At 36.0% G+C, this 21899-nt stretch overlaps 1 protein-coding gene across 3 annotated transcripts in view; it reads right to left on the bottom strand.

Moving 5' to 3' along the window:
• Positions 1-965: 965 nt before the first annotated feature.
• The window catches only part of LOC118054981 (midasin), a 38398-nt gene continuing 17464 nt past the window's right edge, over positions 966-21899 (bottom strand). For all 3 annotated transcript variants that reach the window (XM_073405987.1, XM_073405988.1, XM_073405989.1), the window contains 45 exons: positions 20906-21801; positions 19301-20812; positions 19048-19219; positions 18868-18933; positions 18181-18263; positions 17853-18104; positions 15949-16084; positions 15786-15871; positions 15620-15705; positions 14950-15091; positions 14777-14866; positions 14445-14568; positions 14170-14324; positions 13789-13902; positions 12947-13096; positions 12672-12851; positions 12416-12571; positions 12077-12178; positions 11763-11987; positions 11553-11675; positions 11224-11305; positions 10996-11126; positions 10733-10897; positions 10249-10324; positions 10015-10127; positions 9458-9537; positions 9241-9360; positions 8967-9035; positions 8313-8469; positions 7201-7346; positions 7018-7115; positions 6706-6938; positions 6361-6609; positions 5956-6177; positions 5699-5857; positions 5344-5619; positions 4938-5249; positions 4702-4848; positions 4336-4546; positions 2509-4238; positions 2115-2396; positions 1738-1917; positions 1513-1611; positions 1277-1414; positions 966-1171 (listed from right to left, as the gene is read on the bottom strand). In XM_073405987.1, the coding sequence (XP_073262088.1) occupies positions 1139-1171; positions 1277-1414; positions 1513-1611; positions 1738-1917; positions 2115-2396; positions 2509-4238; positions 4336-4546; positions 4702-4848; positions 4938-5249; positions 5344-5619; positions 5699-5857; positions 5956-6177; positions 6361-6609; positions 6706-6938; positions 7018-7115; positions 7201-7346; positions 8313-8469; positions 8967-9035; positions 9241-9360; positions 9458-9537; positions 10015-10127; positions 10249-10324; positions 10733-10897; positions 10996-11126; positions 11224-11305; positions 11553-11675; positions 11763-11987; positions 12077-12178; positions 12416-12571; positions 12672-12851; positions 12947-13096; positions 13789-13902; positions 14170-14324; positions 14445-14568; positions 14777-14866; positions 14950-15091; positions 15620-15705; positions 15786-15871; positions 15949-16084; positions 17853-18104; positions 18181-18263; positions 18868-18933; positions 19048-19219; positions 19301-20812; positions 20906-21801 (10358 nt within the window). In that variant the 3' untranslated portion in view covers positions 966-1138. The remainder of the gene's footprint in view (positions 1172-1276; positions 1415-1512; positions 1612-1737; positions 1918-2114; positions 2397-2508; positions 4239-4335; positions 4547-4701; positions 4849-4937; positions 5250-5343; positions 5620-5698; positions 5858-5955; positions 6178-6360; positions 6610-6705; positions 6939-7017; positions 7116-7200; positions 7347-8312; positions 8470-8966; positions 9036-9240; positions 9361-9457; positions 9538-10014; positions 10128-10248; positions 10325-10732; positions 10898-10995; positions 11127-11223; positions 11306-11552; positions 11676-11762; positions 11988-12076; positions 12179-12415; positions 12572-12671; positions 12852-12946; positions 13097-13788; positions 13903-14169; positions 14325-14444; positions 14569-14776; positions 14867-14949; positions 15092-15619; positions 15706-15785; positions 15872-15948; positions 16085-17852; positions 18105-18180; positions 18264-18867; positions 18934-19047; positions 19220-19300; positions 20813-20905; positions 21802-21899) is intronic.

Raw genomic sequence — 21899 nt, 5'->3', positions numbered from 1 at the left:
AGTTGTTCTACGGCATTGTAAACTAGTGTACTAATTCTATAAAATTATAATTTTTTAAATTTTCATAAATATTTTTATTAGTACATGAAATTCTTAAAGCTAATAACAAATAATTTGGTTAATAATAAAAATTAAACACATTTCATTTTGTATTACTGATTGTTGTTTAGAACTCGGAACAAAAATTTCCAGCAGTAACAAGAAGGTGAGAAACTTGGAGGGAGATGACCTCCTTTTTCTTTATTTCATCCCCCCTCGTCTTCTTGTTTTTATGTTAGGGTTTTTTTTTTTTTTTTTTTTTTTTTTTTTTTTCATATTCCCCCACCTATTTTTTCCTTTTATTATATAAAACATTTTTTATAATTTTATCATTTAATATTTACTAAATTTTAATTTGAAATTTATCTTTATTTCACTTTGGTTTATATAAAATTATTATAAACTCAAACAAAAATATCCTAATATTTAAGCTATCATATAATTCAATAAAAATAATAATTTTTTTAAATAAAAAAAAACAAAGTTTTTAAATCTAATCATATTCATCATCTATAATTACATCTATAAGTGCGAGTTAAGCCACAAATTCTAAATCTATATAATACAGATGCTTGGTCAAATGCCTATATAATATATATATTCAAAAAATATACTACAATTTTTTTTTTTTTTTATAGTCAAGATGAGTTGTTTCTTGTTTCTTAATGTGAGATAATTATACTAAGACTATATAATTTTTTTATAGCATGCATGTAGAAAACAAAACTTCCAGCATAATTTTTTTTTTATTCCCATGACTTGAACCTTTGGCTGGATTAATCCGGTCTGAATTTAATAACTATGATAATATGCAGGTGAGAAACTTGGAGGGACTTGCACAAGTTGAAAGAATCAGAAATCCAAACAAGCAATTTCGATGAAATCTCAGAGATATCTTGATCAATCACATCATATGGGAAGGTCCATGGAAAAAAAGAATTTGAATTTTCCATTGATGATGATATATGACGGTGATATTCAACATTAGTGTGCTTAAGAACTTTAAAGATGCTACTATATCTATATCTTCCTCGAAATATTTCTCTCGCCGGAACTATATATATATATAGCTATACAAAGCCTATCAGAGGGAAAAGACTCACTCCCTTGAATACTGCATGAGCTCAAACCACTGCACCATGAAGGAAAAGATAAAAATCAGCATGATTAAAAATGTGGGTGCTTCTATAAAATAAGTGTTCTCCAAAAAAAAAAAAAAGTTACAAAATAAGCTTACCTGTCTTAATAAATCGGCAAGAGTCCTCGGAAGAGCTTCGATGTTCTTCAGTACAATATAATATGGGAAGGGAAAGGAATCAAGGTATTTTGTAAATTTGAGCACTCTTTTTTCACCTTCACCTACAAATGATGCTTCCTGGCGACCAGATAAACAGATCATGGAGTATGCATTAGAGGAAATGCTTGTCCAGTGGCTGTGAATGACAGTTTCTAGAAAACAAAATAAAGACTTACCATCTGGTCCATGATCGACTCCTGCGGGCTGTCCAGCACCAGAAATGCCACCATGCGCTTCCGACTTAAAAAGTCCCTAACACAACGCTTCAATTTCTCCTGTATAGATATACATACATGGTCAGCTTCTGTAATTACACAGCTAGTGTTACATGAACCATCAAAGATGTGTGACCTTACCCTTCGTCCCCCACTCTTTAGAATAGCTAGGTAAAGGAAACGTACCTTTTCATGGAACCGACCATCTGCAATAATCAAGACAAGCTGTTGCAGCGGGTTCTGCCCAGAAGGAAGTCGTGCTTTTGCAACTGCAGCATCCAGCATGTTGTTTAGATACTTTAAAAGATCTACAACTGGTTCATCTGCAATGGTATTCTCTTGCTTGAATGTCAAACTGGAGATGATCTGTTCCAACCAGAAAAATTAAGTAAGAGAAATTTACATCTTCTTGACTACTCTTCAGTGATATGGAAAACACTGCCAAAAGAAATAAATATCCATTCAAGCATAGAATTGAGAAAAACAAAACACAACATACCAACAACTTTCATTTATAAGTAAAATCTCAAATGAGAAGGATACGTTACGGTGAGAACACTAACCTTTTTCCCAGCCTCCCCTGTGAAGGGCTGATCAAAATCATGCAGGGATCTTATATTTCCCTTCTTTCCAAAACTTGCAACAGCCATGTTACCCATTTCCAATTGAGACATGGCACGACATACTGTCACTAAAGCTTCAACGGCGACATCCCCACAGCAACTCTCAGACATACTACGAGAATCATCCACAGCAATGACAACTTGGTAATCACGTTTGTTAGGCCGAGTTCGCCTCAGCCATATTTTATCTTTTCGGTAGTGACTTGCTATGTAAGGAATTACCTAATTATTTTCCAGGCACAGCAAAGAACATCAGGAAAACACTAAGAGAAAGTCAAGTACAATTAAAACATCCAATATCAGTAGTGAACTACAAGTCAACAATGTGGTTTACCTTCTTCATGTTAATTCGTTTGCCAGTCTTATAATCCCCTTGAAGCTTACTGGCTACAGTAGGTTCCAAAACAAGACGTAACTGTTCAGCCAATTCTTGGGACAACCTTGTTGTGCGCAACTCGTATCTGCTCCAAAGAGCAGAAGCACTACTTTTTACATCAAGAGGAACTTCTTCAGGACCCAGGGCTTTTCCCAAGTCGTTGTCATCTACATGAAGATTATCGGGTTGATATATGTCCTCACTCAAATAAGACTTCCTAACAGAAATCGCACTCTCAGGCAGATTTTGTGGATCACCACCATCATGATCCTGAACTTCAGGGGATCCCTCCTTTTCTGACTTAAAATCTGAGATCTGCAACTGCTCTTCCATCTTATTTTTTAGGATTGAGGCAGAGTGATTCAGATGCCATTCTTTAGCATCGCTCTCCTCAATCTCCATCTTGGTGACTTCATCTCTTTGAGCAGTGAGACTATCTTCATCACTCCTATTTACATTGACATTGGACTCAATCTGCTCCGAGGTGGCAGGTCCCAATGCTTGATCTGTTCCCTTTTCAAACTCAGAGACGAAGGCATAGTCATCAGCATTCTTGTCCTCTATCTCACCTGACGCCTCAGTGGTGTCTCCTGGCAGATCAACAGACACTTTGACTCTTTCTTTCCACTCCTCAAGTGCATTCCCAACATTTCTGTAAGGATTTGGTTGGGCTCTCTGATCAGATGATGATTCCCTCTCAGGGAACTGAGCTTGTTTTTTATCATTAGTAAATCCTCCACTGTTTGATGAATCTGAGACCATCAGATCATTCTGAGAAGTATTTCCAGAAGGTAAGCTTCTCAGAGCGAGGTCATTGTGAGCTTCACTTATGTTAGACATGTTTGCTTCTGCTGTCGCATTTTTTGAATCAGATGCCTGGGAGGGACCATTTGGCTGTGTTGCAGATTCTGCACCATGCACATGATCACTAATTAGATCAGAAATTCCAAGTTCAAATTCATCTTTTCTTGGTTCCATTGCATTGGTCTCAGATCTCTCTTCTCTATCCCTCCCTGGTTCATCTTTTACAGATGTTCCATCAACTGGTTCGCTATCTGGTTCTTCCATAGTTTCATCAGCAGAAATTATGTTGTCTTCCTCACAGTTTCCATGCTCAGCAGACTCATCACCCTCTTCTGGACTTATTTCTTCCTTTGAATCCAGGTCACCTTCTTCATTCATGTCCTCATCCATCTCCATATCCTCTTCAGCACCTTGATTTGATTCATCAAGCTTTAATCCAGTTGGATCAGTAAATGCTGTTTCCTTATCCATATTCATGTCATCTGTGTTCTCTTCTCTATCATCAAGATCATCCTGGTTTCCAATTTCATTATTTTGTTTATCAGGTTCTCCAGGTTCATCATCAGCAATAGCAGCAGAATCCTCCTTAGCCCTAAGCTCCCGGCTACTTGTATCGTTGTCCGTAACTGAAGGCCCAGATTCGTATCTTTCATTTGTGTTATTAGGGTTATCATCTTCATCCTTATTCTGAAGTTTCTCATCAACAACTTCACTGTCTAATCCAGCTTCCCCCATAGCAGAATCCAGTTGCTCATCCTCTCCGTCTTCCTCATTCTCCTCTCCAGAGTCATCACTCACACTGAATGTATCAGCCGTAAGATCCTCCATCTCAATACCTTTCTCATTCTTATTTGGAACTTCACCTGAAGCATCTTGTTCATCACCTGTCTGAAGTTGCATATTAAAGGAAATTTCATCAACAATGCACAGTTGCAAAAAACAAGCAAAACCCAATAAAGTAAAATATCAATAACAGTAGACATGCCTTTTCAGAAGTTCCAAGAAGTTGATCTTCGTCAGTTATCTGATCACTGACATCATTAAGTCCAGAACCTTCCCCCATGCCAGTTCCACTTGCAGTTTGAGATGTATCATGACTAGCTTCATCTACCTCGTCTTTTACAGAAATGCCGAAACCCTTGGAGAACAATGAAGCCAAAACATTTGCCAGCTCACGGGTCATTATAGATACCTGCATGCAAAAAAAGGTTACAGAAATAGACAAGATTCAGATTGACACCATTAACAGTTACCCTTGGAAACATGGGGCAGATTCACTGTGACCAATAAATTAAGAGATGCATTTCACAGATGTGATTTGTTTGGCAATTAAGGATCCAAACTTACTGTTTTATGCATCGCTAAAAGATCTTGAAGTAATCCATCACAGAAACCCAATATTAGCTCCAAAAGTAAATGAAGATGCTGAAAACACCTTCCAATGTGAAAAGAAATATGGGAAGTTTCACTGCCAGAATGGTCCACCATTTTTTTCTGATCAAGCATATTACATTAGATAAGAAGGCAATAAGAAATGACCAAACATATCTGATTTGTACAAAGTGGTGATGGGATAAACATACCGCACAAGTTATTATATTGAGAAGAATATCACATAATTCTTCCACATTCAAGCTTTGAACAGATGATTTAAATAAATATTCCCAAGAAGAAATATTCTCCAATGATTCTTCAGATAGAGAGCCTCCATCACCTGGAGAAATTTGTTTTTCCAAAGCCTCCATAACAAGGTTGTGCGCTTTCTTCAGGGCACTGTCAAAATCAGCTCCAAGCTGATAGTTATTTCCACTGTTGTGGTCAACCTCTTCACTTGAATCTCTTGACTGGCTCCTTTGCTTCAGAGCAGACTCAAACTGGTCAGCCAACATCTTCCCCTGCAAAAAGTGAAGTCCATTTTTTGCATTCATTTTGTCAACAAATTTGCAAGAAACTTGTTTATGGAAGTGCCAGAAAACATATATAAGATACCTCTTTAAATACGTCATCAAAATGACCAAGCAGTGTCTCTATGATGAAGCTTCTATTCCAGTCTTGCTTATGGAAATCAAGGAAATGCTCCTCAAACTCCTTAATAACTTGGAAGTTTTTATACACCAACTGTTCCATTTGTTTTGAAATAATGTAAGGACGTGAAGGTCCAGCAGATATAGTAACAACACGGCCAAGTAGAGATTTATCCAATGATTCCTTTAAAAGACTTTGCAGGCCTCCTAGTTGACCCAGAAGATAGTTATCCAATGACTCCTGTAAAAGATTACTGATAAGAATAATACAAAATCTAGCATGCTTAAATGACAGGATAGGAAGTGCAAAACTTCTGCACCTTGGATTTCTGCGTAACTGGGATAAATTTTTCAATGAATTCAAGCATATGATTTGCAGCAGGTCTGACACTTCGACAAGACTTCAAATGGGTGCTTTCCACTGTTCTCAGCAACAGTGATTCCTCAGCCAACAGAGTAGTTAGACCATCAAAAAGTTGCTGGGAAAAATTTTAAAAGAAAAAATATTAACAAGAATTCAGACCGAAAAGAAAATAAAGGATGAAAGTGCAAGCACAATTATAAAGTGGAAACTTACCTTTTGTTTCCACATGCACTGAAAGAAGGCATGTTGATTTTGTACAATAAAGTACTCACTGCTAGTTCTTTCATCAATGTCAGTGCACTTTACGTATGAGTTTTTAAAAGCATATGTACATTCCCGCAAGCACTTCAATTGCTTAGAAAAACCATAGGCAGCTGCACGTTGTGATTGTTGTATAATAATGAGATGGTTAAGAAAAGAGACTGCCCTACTAGCCTGCATGGATCAAGAAATAAAAGTCATGTGAAACATCATGAAATGCATCAACATCTTGTAAACATTTAAGGAATTAAAAAGATGTAACTTAACCAGATAGAGACTGTGATAAAATGCCAAGCAGGGAAGATTTTGATTCATAAGTTGACTAGAACTATTTGAACTCCAGCCACAGAAATGTACCTGATCATAAGTAATATCACCATGGGGTTTCAGGCATATCCTTTGCATAAACTGCACAGATGCCACACTTTTGAAGTAAAACTCATTGGCTGATTTCCACATAGTATCCACATAGTCATCGGGCAAACATTGCAATTCACTGGAAGTAGAAACATCAAAAGCTTCACCAGATAGTCTACTTGGTGTCAGCAACAAATGCTGTGCATTGTATGATGGTTGAATGAACAACCAGTTGGAGCTGTTGGATATCTATTAAGGACCATCATGGGAAGGAAAAAAGATTACTTCATCTTATTTTTCAACCATAGAAATAATAATAAGCACAAGAAAAAAATATCCTTTTACCTTCATAATTTCAAACTTGTGTTTATGCAACCCACTAGTATCTAATAATTTTAGAAGTTCAGATAAAGCCCTTTTCTTCCCTGCACCTTTCCCTGTGTCATTCCAGAGATCATCACAATCCATAGCAGTTTTGAATATCTTTTCCACTGTCCAACACAAAACATTCCACTGTTCATCACGTGATAGGTGAGAAGAATGGGAAGCGAGGCATTGCCTGGTGATACTTGTGACATCTGCATAAAATATTATTTTGAGCTAATAGAATAGCATTTATAACCACGAAGGAGGGTGCAAAAAAAGGAAGGAAAAGACCTTTATTATCAAGAAAACTTAATCCCAGAGTGTTTTTGAAGTGCATGTCCTGCAAAGTATCATTTACTTTTTTCCTCCAATCTGCTAACCATATAGACCTGCACCAAAAACAAAATAGTAAAGTTCAAAGAGCAGGACAAGCATCGATGACAATAGAAGAGGATATAGTAGAAAAAAGCTAACCTGTCTTTTTCACAGAACTGTGTCAGATCTGAAATAGTGTTCTTGTTATCCTTCAAGGCCTTTGGAAATTGCAGGGAATGAATTTTTGGTCCTTTCTGCTGTACTTCTCGGTCAAGAATAAGCATTACAGGTTGTTGCAACAAATCCTGTCAAACAAACAGATGAGAATATATTTATCAAGTAAAACATTCTTTCAAACTCGCTAGAATGCTTCTGTCACTACCAATTGCAATTAAGCTTTATAATATAGTTGCATCCATCAATTGTAGGGAACAAAAGAAAGAAAATCAAAAGAATGTAAAATCACAGTAGGCATTTTTCCATTACTATATTATTGATTAACCATTTTGTGTAATTCGATCACTCTTCAATCTATCATTCTTGCACAATACTCACATCCTCAGAAATAGTACAGAAATGTTGTGAAGTTTTTCACCATCACAGAATTGTATTGTCATCTTTATACACCATACAAAAACCCTTTATATGCTAAGACCAAAAAAGACCTTGTAATCATAAGCAACAAGATGAAGATTTTATTAGAGAAACAAAAGGCATACAGAAATGAACCTGCAAAGATTAGAATGCAGTTAAAAGCTACAAAGCTAAGTGGAAACATACAGAAATGAAACTGCAAAGATTAGTATGCAGTTAAAAGCCACAAAGATTAGTGGAAACTAAGGACAAGAGCTCTCCCAAAGCCAACAGAACCATAGATAGTATTGAAATTAGTAACATCTAGCAAAAATGAACAAAACTGCGTTTTTTGTGTTCCAACTAAACATGACCAGCCCTATTTACACGTGTGTTTTAATCACAAATGTGAGGTGTTAAAAAATAGTTAAAGCTTTCTATTGACTTTCATTATCACCAAATATATCATTATATTGTTATAGTATAATTGTACATGACCAGCTTGATTTGAATTAACAATTGCTGCATAAGGAACAAAAACAGGCTCTATGTATTGTTGTGCTAGGTTAGTTCATCAAGACCTAAAGTAAATTACTTGACCTTGAGTAAACTTGTCTCAAAATTTACAGATTCTCCCAAAAGGAACCACAAGCATGCAAAGAAATTGTCATTTGTATGGTAACTTTGATTTCACTTACTGTGTACTTTAGCATTAGCTTTCTAAGCTTCTGTCGGGTCCTTTTTGAGTTTTCAACAGACAAGCAAATCTCTGTTCGTTCCCAATGGAATAGCTTCAAAATGTCCTTCAGTTCCATCTCAATACCTTTTCTGTTAGCTTCAATGTTCTCCAATATACTGAGAAGAAAGAAGAATATGGTAAGCAAAGAAAAGGCACATGAGAATTTCTAAAAGAGAACAGATATTGAAGGCTAAAGGTACCCACGTCAAGGCAGAATTAGTCCCTGAACTAAAAATTTCAGAATTAACCACCTTCAACTATTTTTCTATTTAAATCTAGCACTTCCAATAATCTTTGCTAAGTTTTCAGACAGAATTAACCCATTGAGCAACCCCAAATATTTTTTATTCATGTTGGTAAATGGAGTGCATGTCTTTCTTTTCTTTTTTTAAAAAAGAATCTAATCTGACTTTTTTTTTCTTATAATCACATGCTCAAAAAATCTATTAACTTGGATCAAATACTACAAAAACTAATGGAAGAACATGGTTTGAAGGAAAAAACAGATGAGGAAAGGCAATTCCAAAGTTCTTTGCACTGGACTAATTCTATTTTGAACAACAGCGGGCACCTTTTAGCCAATATTGAAAATCATTCCCAACAAGGAACTCACCTTGGCAAGAACTGAATGTAGTATCCGAAAACATTATACAGAATCTGTAGATTTTTTTCCTGCCGCGTGCTGTAAGGTTCATTTATAATCAGTACTGTTCATAATTTCTCAGGCATAAAACAGCATTGCTAGCTATTATATAGCCTAGCATAAATCATGTAAGAACAAACAAGGCAGCTAAAGGGTATGCAAATCATAACTGTCTTCAGCACAGCTATACTGTGAAAGATGAAATATCTTCCTCAGAACACCAATGTGCAGAGACATGCTTTACCTTGAATAATTTTGCACTTCTAGGCATCTGCCAACAGTGATTTGACCATGGAGAGAAAAAAGAAGTTGAAGGCGCGCTCTAAATTCACCGATGCTAGAAGTTCGAATGAACTCCTCTAAACTGCAAGATCCAATTGTGTTAACTAAAGGAACAGAAACAGAAGAACATGAAAAGAAGCAAGTAGAATCAAAATGTGTACATAATATTTGGTACATGCCTTTCTATAGTAGATTGCTCATATCCAGCAATATCACCAGAATGACTGTGATGCAAAACTGAAAATAGAGGAAACCACAACTGCAACAAGAAAAACACAAACTATGCGGTCAGAGAGGCAAAGAGGGGAATAACAGAGCATATGAGGATAGAAAGAGAAACTTAAATCTCTAAGAATAATGCCCAAATTGTAACGCATTATCTTTTGCCTAATCCTTTTACTGATGCCTGAAAGGTTTGGTATTATTCAAAATAAGTATCTTATCCACACCAGTTTAATCCAAAATTTTAAATGCCACAGCCCTGCATAAAAGTATCTGGAAAGTGATATTCAGAGCAGAACTAGTTATCCCAAACCTTTGCCTTGTGTACATATGTTTTGGATAAGTTCCATATCAATAGTAATCACATACAACCCTTAGACCCAATTATGGACATACAATCCCCAGTTCAGGTATTATAAATACATTTTCCTTCCATGCAGTTCTCTTAAAGCTCAGGTCATTTGCACTCAAAGTTTCTATTTTTCCACAACCAAAACACCAGACTATAACTTACCTTGCCAGCATTAATGTCATATTGCTCCTGCACTTCGTGAAGCAAAGCGGGCCATGAGTCAAATTCCATCTTTTGCCATGAGCATACCAGAGCAGAAATAGGTTCCAATTGATCTACATGCCAGGATATGAATAAGAATGAAATTTACAAACAATAACATTGGCAATAAACAAAAGTATGCATATCAAGTGTAGATGCAACAGATGACAGACTTGAACAAGGTGAATTGCTCACCAGAGAGAGGGAATTTTGATTCATTTTCCTGTAATGTTCTGGCCCTGTTGAGTAGGAATTGCAATCCCAAAAGAGCCTTAATGCAAGAAAAAATAAAATCAGTGTATATAAAAGCGATAAAAATGTTAAACAAACACAAAGATGTCCATACAAGATACCCAAAAGCAGAAGCATGATTAGAAACACTCATGCAGACGGATCCAAGCATCCAATAAGGTTCTGATAGTAATGTTTTTGGAGCATGTTAAGCATTAAGCTTGGTAGTTGAGTTATGGAAATCAATGCACTCTAATTATTTAAACTAGAAGACCTTCAGATCCTATATATTTGCAACAAATGTTATTTAACCTGTCATGGAAGCATTTAGTTTCATCGCAAAGCAAACTTGCCTGATAATTTAATCATCCAATTTCCAGTTCAATATCTCTCAATCAGTGTAAAAACATTATCTAGATAAACAGGAAGAGTAAGCTATATTTGCTACCTTGGCAAGAGGGGTCTCCACTGGAATAGCCAACAGCATTTGAATGGTATCCATGATTTTTTGGAGACCAGGGTGATCTTCCCACTCACTCAAAAGGCTATGTATTTGCTGTTCAAGATTAGCAACTAACTTCACCATTTTAGCCATCATGGGTGCATTTGAATCCTAGGAAAGTGGAAAAAAATCAGTTACATTAAATGCAAAGACAACTGGAATAGATGAGATAACAACTACTTTGACGCAGGCAGAAAAGTTTTCAGAACCTTGTAAAAATTGTAATTGGCCGATGATTTTTGAGAAGAGACAAGTTTTGAACCATGCTCTAAACAAAGGCGAAGTAAATGCTCTGGTATGAGTTTTCCATCCAAACTGGAGGTTAGCAGACCTCCTAATCCTGGAAATGAAAAGAATATGACAATTTGTGAACTGTAATCTGTAATCACCTTCAAAATACCATACATACACCAAGAAAAGGTGTAAACTGTAATCACCTTCAATCATCCCCACCCCTAATGTGTAAGAGTTGGTGAATGAATGCAACCTATCAGCCTCAACAACATGGCAAGTTCCAGCCTGAAAAAATATTAAATGTCAGTAAAAGCAAGACCAGAATGTCCGGAAGGGAGAGTGATTATAAAAGAGATGCATACAGAAAATAAAATATATCATTTTGGGACTGCCAATAACAGTTTTGCAGCATCAAATGATTCATTGACCAGGGAAACGATGCAAGCATGACTCTTTTAACATTTTCAAAATCATTTAGAGAGATAAATAGTCATAGAAACTATTGAAGAAGAAAAATTTATAAGCCACTTACATATAGAACAAGATTGGTGGACCCAAATAATTGGTTGTGTATGCATATCATTTTCTTCATGATGGTTTCCTGCATAAGGTTCCATTCATCCTGGACACTCTCATGCTCATTGCTAGCTTCCAACTGAAGAGAATAAAAAAGAAAACTTGGAAGATCATACGGGAAGGGAAAACAATGAGGAAAGAAAAGAAGCAAAAGAAGAAGAATCACCTTTTCTAAAGATTCCTCTTCAGAGAGAAACTCCTGCCATTCTGAAAAGCTATCGTTTGGAAAGAATTGGTCAAGAGTAGAAAAATCAACATCAACAATGCTTTTGATCTCTAAGGCACGAGGCCTGAACTTGTATTGTTGAGCATCATCGCCTTCTTTGCATTTTACTTGAACTTTCATATTCATCCACATGTTGGCAAATTCATGGAACATCTTATCCAATATCTAATTCACAAATATGCTGAGGTATCAGAGGGCTGACTTGCACAAGTAAATTTAAAAGTATTCAAATCAATCATTAAAAGAAATATCACCTTGAAAGAAGCATCATCAATCCTCTGCGCATCAGCTACAAAATGTGCAACACGGACAACAATATTCTGATAAAGACCAGTTTTGAGTTGCAAGATAGACCCCTATTACCAATGGAAAAGCATTTGAGCAAATCAATAATTTATTCCATCAAAAAGAGTACAATAAAAGGAACGTTGAAAGATGCCAAAGTAGTACATGAACAGGAGACAGAAGGAAACAAGTCTACAAGGAGTGGATTGCAAAGAAAGAGAACCAGTTTGAGGGATAGATGAAAAGATAAAAAACAAAGTGTACACATTCTCAGGACAAAAAGAAAGAAGTCATGTAGAGATGCATACCATTTTTTCAGTAGTAACATCACTAGAAAGCATAATCAGCTTTTCCAGAAAACCCATTTCACGGTCCCAAAAGGTAGCAGGACTGCCTATGCAATGAGAAGAACTTGGTACAAAGGCACATACACGAGGAAATCTCATAAATGAATAAATTGATTCCTGCAACAATCTCCAAGTCAGGTACTGGAAGTAAATGAATGAATTTTTCCAAAGAACAGTAAACTAAAAAGGAAATGTAGCAGAAGGTAATTTAAAATACCATGACTCTATCCATGTTATCCTCTTTGATTCTATTCAGGACCTTCTTGAGCAAGGCAAATGATAGGACCAGCGACAGGCCCAATTTCATTTCATATACTGCAACTTGAAATGGCTGAGCTAAATCAATGTACTCCTTGTATTCATCTGATAATCGGTCAATAAAAGAGGTTGCTGTTGCCTGAGCAATCCAGAGAGAATTATGATCAGCATGGAAAGAAAATGTACCATGCTATGTCAAATTGAGAATCATCAATGATGTAGCAAAACTTATACCTGCCAATTGGATGCTTGTTCAAGAACTTGTTGTAAATCCATACCTTCAATGTTATCCACCAAACCCACAACCATCCTAGCAGGTTTAAGGAACTCTCCACATTCCTTTCTCAAAGCATTAAATTTTAAAGGATTACAACGGAACACCATCTGACAAAAACCAAGTTAGCTCACTGTCCAATAATTGATAAGAACATGATAAATATTTGACTCAAAAAAAGTTTATATAACAGTGACTATAGTTAAGGAATAGTAATAGCAGAATGTGGATAAACAATGAAGCAAATTCTAGAAGTAAACCAAGCAGTTGCTTTTTTTCAGCAGTTTAAAATACTGATTAGAGTTTGCCTCAGTAAGAAAAACAAAGTTGAAAAGTATAATAAGCATAGCAATCATCAGTATATGGTAACAATACACTATTTGCACAAGATGTACATTAAATATATAGCATCATTTTGCTTCCATTCTTAATACTCATAAGCAATGCAAATCAAATAGAAGGGTGATAAATTCAATGCCCTAGATTTTTTCACAAGGTTCAGAAAGTAATTTGCATCCCATTTCTAGAGATACAAATCTCACAAACACTTCCATAGATCTGAGCAAGAAGTAATCTGGTCCACAAAAATAATTCAATTTTTTGTTTGGAATAGATCATCATTACTTAAGGGTCCACAAAAAATAATTCTTAAGAATACTGGTCACAAAACAGGGAATACATGTTCCAGTCAATCAATCAATCCAGCAGAGTGTTGCATTTATCATTAATTGTTGGCAAATACGATTATTTTTCCAATTATCATAAGGAAATACTTATCCAAGTAAAATGGAAGGGAAAATACCTTTTTCTGAATCCTTCTACGCTCAAATTCAAGCCTTTCTAATGAATCTGCTCGCTTTTTATCAGCCTCTATTGAAGATAACCGCCCTGCAAGATAGTCACATTCTTGCCGCACCTATAAGAAGCCACATCATCAGAAAATATGTTTCAATAAAAAATTGTCACACCAGCAAATGGAAGGTGAAGAAAATTCTAGCATATGGTGGCAATACTACTAACTTCTCATTAAAAAGCAAAAAATCTGATCAATCACAAGTCAAAAGAAGTTTGATGTCTTAGATAAACATAAGCAGGCATTGCCAGCATGTGGTATAAAGTAGAATGCAGACCTACAAATAAATTAACATATAAAATTATATGAAAAGATTGATAATAATACCACCTTTATTTCAAGCTCAAGAGATGAAATCCTTTCTTCTAGTTGAGAGTGCTTGAAAGAATATTTCAAGGCAGGGTCGAAATCATCACAGCTAAGCAAGAGACTAAAACGTAAAGCCCCGATTTTTAAGAATGCATGGCCCATGTTCAAGTACACCTCTACAAAATGAAAAACGCTCACAAAATAAGATAAAATATAGAATGCAACAAGAATTTCATTAAGCACACTAAATAAACTAGAATACATTAAATGAATAAACAAGGAAGACATATAATCACCGGTGGATGAGAAGTGAAGATAAAGCTCCTTAAGTATTGGCTCAATGAACAAAGACACCAAGGAGTTCAGCTTTTGATGGTTTGACGATCCAAGAATTGATACCAAACACTGTATGTCATCTTGCTGTCACCACAAGAAGGCATTATAAACATGTCAAGAGATGTTAATTTTCAACAGAAATAGCATGCAAAGATTCTTATTAAGTAAACACCAGCTCATAAAGGTTTGTAAAGTTGGCTAACAAATTGAGAAACAAGAATGAACTTAGCTACATAAAAACAAATCACAGATTTATTTATCACATGGATAAAAGGAAATACAAAAATCATACCGTTGCCACATTCTTATGGAAGGAGCAAAATATGGACTTGATTGCAGCAAACTTATCAGCATCAAATGCCTTTCTGTGTGCATATATAATCTGGAAACAGAAGAATATGAAGTTTCAATTGCCCATTAAAAGAAAATAATCTGAAATTCTATAATTCACATAAAGCAAGCTACCTGTTGGAAGAGAGAGCGAGTAACAGATAAGAGAAAACTGGATAAGTCCATCCCTGGTAAAGAACTTTGCCACAAGTTGCAAGAAGCAGCTTTAAGCTTCAAGCAGTGCACAGAATAATCCTTAATAGCACATGTTCTTTGCCTGAATTAGAAAATGAAAGAAATACAATGTAAATTACAGAATTGCATAGTGTTTTCTGTATATTGGTCAACAAGATCTGAAAACTGATTGAAGGCTAAAGGCGACCTTTGTAGCCTGTAACTCTCATGAAAGTCTCATCTAATTTTTTTCCACACAAGGATCTCAAAAGGAAAACAAGTTGCAAAACACAGGCATGAATTCACAAAGAGGAAAACAATACAACTCAGAAAGAATCAAATTATTCAGGCTTTTTCCTGCCAGTGATGATCTATGGTGATTGCAAACCAAGAAATGGACAAACTGCTGCTAATTTTTACTTGACCAGAGTTGTAAACAGATAAATGAATTAAAACAATGTGTGAATCTTCAGGCTACAGTTTTACCAAAAGTGTAGTGCATAAACCATTTTGCGCAACATAACATACATAGACATAGGGTAATGTATTTAGACACATGCAACTATACATACAAGGATCACAACATTCAGGAATTCATAAGCAGAAAAAAGGTAGAAATAACAGATCTTACAGAGATTGGACAACAGATGCAGTCCGCACAGATTGAACTAGCATATCAGGCAGTGGAGTATGATAACCATCAACTTTTCCAAAGTTCTGTATCAAAATAAGCTATCAAAACAGATTCTCCTCAAATTGGTATTCAGTCATCAAAATCCACAAAATTATCCCAATACCTCAGAAAAAACAGGGCAATGGCTCCACAAAGACGAATGCCACCAAAACCACATTTCAAGAACATAACTGGCAATTTTTGCATTCACTGAAAGAAAGAGGTGTGCTGAGCATTGGTTTATCATTGAAGAGCAGGTAAATATATAAACAAGGAATTGCACTAACCTGCATCCACCGACATCCATGCATCAAGTGTCCACAAAATTTTTTGATGAGGTATAAAATTTTGGGGAGGTCTTGTTGAAAAGGTTAAAGAATGTTTCATGGCAGACTCTATCAGGTTAGATACACTGCCCAAAGCCTGTCACCAGAGGAAGCAAACAGAGCACACATTGAATCAGATAAAAGGACACGACTGCGTTAAATAAATTAAAAAAGAAAAAAAAAAAGAGAGATTGGAAAACATTGCTGGAAATTCAAGTGAAAACATTAGTTATCAAATGCAAAAACATAAACTGATGGATCACATTGTCATCAGCTCTTATGAAAAAGTCCTTTATCGAAGGATGCTAGATCAATTGTAACACCCCAAAACTTGCATTGACTATAATTGATGATTTCTTTAGAATAATGTAAGATTAGAGAAAATTGGGGGACAAAAGCGAAAGAACTAAAGAAAAGAAGGTTCAAAATGCAATCACTAACTTAACTAGGTGAAGTTGGATAAATTTTGCATGATTAGGTAGGTGAAGGAGGACAGGTTTTGGCATGTCATGCTTGTGAGGTGTCAAAAGGAGGGTAGAGGTGTGCTTTCCTTCAAAAAAATTCAAAAATAACTACATCTGTTTCTTCCATTTCTTGAACCTAAGAGAGAGCTAAACATCCTACAAACTAACACTTCCAAACCATATATCCTAAGAACAAATTGTGAAGTATTAGGCTTAAATTCAATAGAATTGTTAGAAAGGAAACCAAAGATAGATTGTGAGACCATAAAAGAAGGGAAAGAAAAGAAAGTAAAGGAAAAAGGACTATAGCTTAAGGTGAGTGATTAAATTGATAATTAAAAGCTATGTTTTAACCCAAATATTGTGTTGATATAATTCACATGATATGTGAAAAGAGTAAAGCTTGCTTTACATGAAATTGTGGCCACCTATGTGCTTACCATTGAGTAGTATATGGATATGAGATATGGACATTCAATTGTCATACATGTTTAATTGTGCAAATATTATGTCAATATCATGTTGGGCATATATTTGAAAACTTATGAAGTTTCCCAAGTTTTTTCTTTAATCATTCACTGGGTTATCTCATTAGTAGTTGATAAAATTATTTTCAGAGAATCAAAGTGAGATTGAGAGAGGGTTCAGGTGATAGGGTCTTTGGAATCCTAGCTTGATGTTTAACTTATGTAGTGCCATTGTATCTTTTATAGGTTAGTTTTTGTGTATGGGTCATTACACATGTAAAAGCATATGTAAACATATGATGCATGAACTCCTTTAGCGTGTAATTGATCAACATGACAGCTATGTACAAAGATGTAAAATATAAGTGAATGATAAAAAACAAGACAATAAGATATCATATAAGTTTGTTTAATGGACAGCAGGTTGTGTATGCTTACAAATGCATGTTTGGTGGGTAAATTTAATTGATTAGTTAACAATAAGAAGAAATTAGAGAGGTTGGTTTACTTAGCTAACTAAAAGCAAAATTCTAAACATGCTAACTAAGATGATTTACCAGAGTATTTAGGAGAGAGGTGCGACATCAAATCTCTCATAGTATTTTACACATGCATTTCTAATTTGAAAACATGACTTAAACAAGCAAGATCTACCATAGGTTTGCTCTTAGACACGTGCATTGTTTATGTATCGACCATTTTCATCTTCTTTTGGATTAAACAAACAGACAGCCTATTTAGGGTTGACATTCACAGTCAGGGACTAGTTAAGTATGCCAAATTTTCTTCCATATCCAAAGCAACTAAACAGAATCAAAAGCTGTGCTATCTAACCAGTTACAACACAAGAATAGATTACTAAACTTGTACATATTAAAGTTTACAACCAACTAGAAAATGTTGTGGCTTAAGAAACAAATGCCATTGATCTTACCAGCTGACATTCTTTGTGATCAACCAAAACAATCATTGAAAGCTTTTGAAGTAGATCCATGTCAAGGAAAAAACTTGTATTGTCAATAATAGGACACGTTTCCAGCCAACAAGCAAAGCCAGGTTTTGTACACCGTGCTTCAGGAGAGAAATCACAACAAGATATTGAATTTCCCTCGATAGTAGCAGACTCAACAGACTTTAACTTCGCCTCCAATTTGCTTTTCTCATATTCAAATCTCTTCAACAGCATCTAATAGAATAATAGCCAGTTAGTTTAGGATTTATTAAATGCATACCATTTAAGTGTTAGGTAATAGGGCACAAACTTGACTCATGTCCGCCAAATGCAGAGCAACTTCACCACTATCTTCATCAAATCTACTGGTAATATATGCTGACATGCATATACCTACATAGAAAACTATATTAGAAAATTCATGGAGATGTTGAATCAAATGTCAAAGTCACAGTAAGTAAGTGAGAAAATATCATAGAAGAGGTGGGTGAGGGAGAGGGGCGCTTGAGAATAGAAGCTAGCGGATGGCGTGTACTGCTACTACCATTCTCCTTCCAAAACCCACAAAAGATAACAGTAAATATCCTTCTACTAAATGCATACAATTTCTGCCACATATGCCAAGCTCTAGAGCGAGGTGCACATAGATGACTGAGATTCTTTATTTTGGAAACATGTAACACATATTAGGGCTTACAGACTTACAGCCAGACTCAAATCAACCAAAGGCTAAATACTTGGCCCACTGATAATGACTGCAACAAGGTCTAATCCTTGAAACAATGAGCTACCATGTGACTTTCCAAATGAAAATGAAATCACAAATATTATGTGTGATGAACTAGAAAAAGACACTATAATATTAATATAATTGAGATGACTTTAATGAATTAAAAATCAACAAATGAAGACAAATTGCACATTCCAGCCCAATCATTTTCATGGAAATTTTTATCCACAAAATAAACCCCCCATAAGAAAAAAGTGAAAGCTCTACCTTGAACTGCAAGGAAGCGAAGTTCAGGGGTGGAAGATGTGGCCAACTCAACGAGACAATCATCCCCTGCCATGAAAATTTTTACACACATTAGACAGAGACAGATGAAGGGACAAGAAGAAGAATAGAACCAGTTAAACATGATTGTGATAAATGAATCAGAGTAACAATAAGCCATACCTTGATTATAGGGATTTGCCTTTGTTGGCCAAACTGACTCGCATAGCTCTATAAACAACTGCTGCTGCTTAAATAATTCAGCAGATGCAGGTAAAATTGGATGACCACCATGAATCCAGAGCAAAGATTGTTGTGAGTGTTGATTAAGTTTTTTATCTATATTCCCAGCAATCTGCACCGGAAAGTTAAAATTTTAATTGTCACTTAATAAATTACAGAGAAAGGAAAGATGCCAAAATTGTACTGGAATTACCATGAATAGATTGTCAACAGCTCCAGGACAGAAATCCCGCAATTTCAAAACATCCTTCATCAAAGAATGCCAAGAAACAGGCAATTTCTCGAACCGGGATGAGGTAAAAGCATCCCAAAATGTCAAGTGATCTTCAAGAATGTCACTGTATAATTTTATCAGGACATTGTAAGATGGAGATTCAACAAGCATATTAAGAATTTCCTTTTCCAACTCCTGCAGAGCACCCAAGAAAGGTTTGAAATGCTGAGCTTCATTAGTATATTCATGCTCACTTTGAGCATTCCACTGTCGATATGAAAGCCTCAGAAGGTCTATACAGTTAATAGCATTGCAAAGGAATTTATGTGACACTTCTGGCCTGTCATATGACATAGTTAAATCAACAAAATCAAGTGAAAGCAACGGTGTCAGATGCAGGCTAGAATCTGCAGCAGGAAAGGATGCAAGCTCGTGGTAGGAATGAAAAATACACTTCCAAATAGGATGCTCCAATTCTTGTTCGAGTAAATGCAGAAAAGATCTGAAAAAATGATCACATGATTGCAGTTTGGAACTAAACCAGTGAAAGTGGAGAAGATAAAGTTTATAATCGCTTCCAGTTGCTTGTTCAATTGTCCAGTTGGCAGCAAACAACAGCATCCTCTTCGTCAGCTTCATGTCAATTTCTGTGTTCCTAATAGAGTTAGCATTCATGCAGTTCAGAGCCTTAGGAAACATGAGCTGCCCTTTCATGTTCATATCCATCAAACCGTTTCCCTTGTGGCTAGTAGCAGACAAAGCATTGTCCACACAGCTCCTGTTCCTGGAAGATCCTAACTCGTACTGAGACACAAGGTACTCCAAATACATGAGATTCTGTCTGACAGAAGCTTCTTTTGAATACCATATAAAATCCCTCAACTTGATTGGCACTGGCAACCCCCCAGGCAAATAAAATGAAAACCCTGTGGGCAAATCAGATTCTGACAACGTTGCTGTTGAGAAGTAAGCAACTTTTGCATGATTGACAATATCCCATCCCACAGCTTCACCTAAAGAAGATAAATAAGTATGTTCCCAACTTAGTTGGAGGCTCCAGAAAGGCTGGTTACCATTTATGAGAAGCTGATGAAATAACTGGACCCAGTGGGCAAGCTCAAGATATGTGATTTGAACATTAACATGCAAGCCTTCATTCTTGGCATAAACATGAGCTTTGGCCATTGAATCAACTAATCTATCCATAGGAATGCCAGATGAAACAAGAAATCGTTTTACATCCTTAAGTTCAAAGTCTGCACCACTGCAGCCACTTTCATCATTATGTAGCCAGTATGGTGGCATCATAAAGATTTCAACTCCTCTGTTTCGCATTGCTCGGGACACTTCACCATGGCTTGGATTAACTGTGAGGAAAATTCGAAAATTATGGTGTGGATGAAGAACCACTGAGCTTCCATCAACTATCCCACACTCATTAACTGTAATCGAACCACTCGGCTCCACCAAAGAGTTGATTCTATCAAGAACCTGAGGTGAACAATCATGTGAAAAAGCAAACATATTTATGAACTGGTGTTAGGAGACTTATAAATCAAGAATTCAAGAGAATGTAAAAATTACCGTGGGATTGCAAAGATTTGCATTCTCTAGAACGATCCATTCCCCATTTTCTATTGCCTTGATGAGTAATCCTGCCACCCATTCAAACTTAACTGAACGTGACCTTCTTTGTTGATCATCTTGCAGCTTTGAGATTACCTTGATGGTTTTATTTAGCTCTTCAGTTGACCAAGAAAAAGGTAATTCATTTTGTACAACATCCAACTTCATTTGTTGAATGATCTCAACAAGCAAACTAAGAGCGTTCATCATGCTCTCCCAGTTCTCCAGATGAATAGAAGTAGAACTTGCCATGGAGCTCGAATTCATAGTAGATAAGAAAGCTAGCCATTTGGTGATCAAATCAGTTCTTTCACTCATAAATGCCACCTTTGAAAACTCCAATTGCAAGTTGCAGTACTCACTAACATAGCGCTCAACTTGAGCAATGACGGACCTAAAATTGCGAAAGGCATTATACTGCTCAAAACATCCAAGCAACTCAGATATATCAGTTGTAGTTGAAAGGCTCAATTCATTTAGCACATTGCCAGTGAGCTGAGCTAATAACCTTATCAGTGAAGTCTTCCCTGAACAAGGTGGACCAACCAGGATGCACAACCATTGATGTTTTATACAATGGACAACAGCTTCCATGCTGTGGCGAATACTGGGGATAATATTCAATGTACTGTTTGAAAGCTTGGATGACCGTGAAATGTTCCTTTTGATGACAGTGTTCCCCACAATCAAATACTTAGAATTTAGTTGCACTCGTGGGTGAGGATTAATGAATGGTTTAACCCCAAATACCTCTTCATAGATCCGCAGGACTTCTTTGCGGTCAGCAGCAGTACGCATTCTCTGAACATAGAGAATGTTGAGAAAGCAATCAACCTTCAACTTCTCAGGCACACCTAAATTTAACATAGACAGAAAATTGAGCATGATCAAAATAGAAACACAAAAAGGAATAATGAAAATTCAGGCATTGTTGTATTGTATTTCTTCATAG

The sequence above is a fragment of the Populus alba genome, chromosome 17, assembly GCF_005239225.2.
Source record: "Populus alba chromosome 17, ASM523922v2, whole genome shotgun sequence".
NCBI lineage: Eukaryota > Viridiplantae > Streptophyta > Magnoliopsida > Malpighiales > Salicaceae > Populus > Populus alba.
This window is presented reverse-complemented; position numbering and strand designations above follow the sequence as displayed.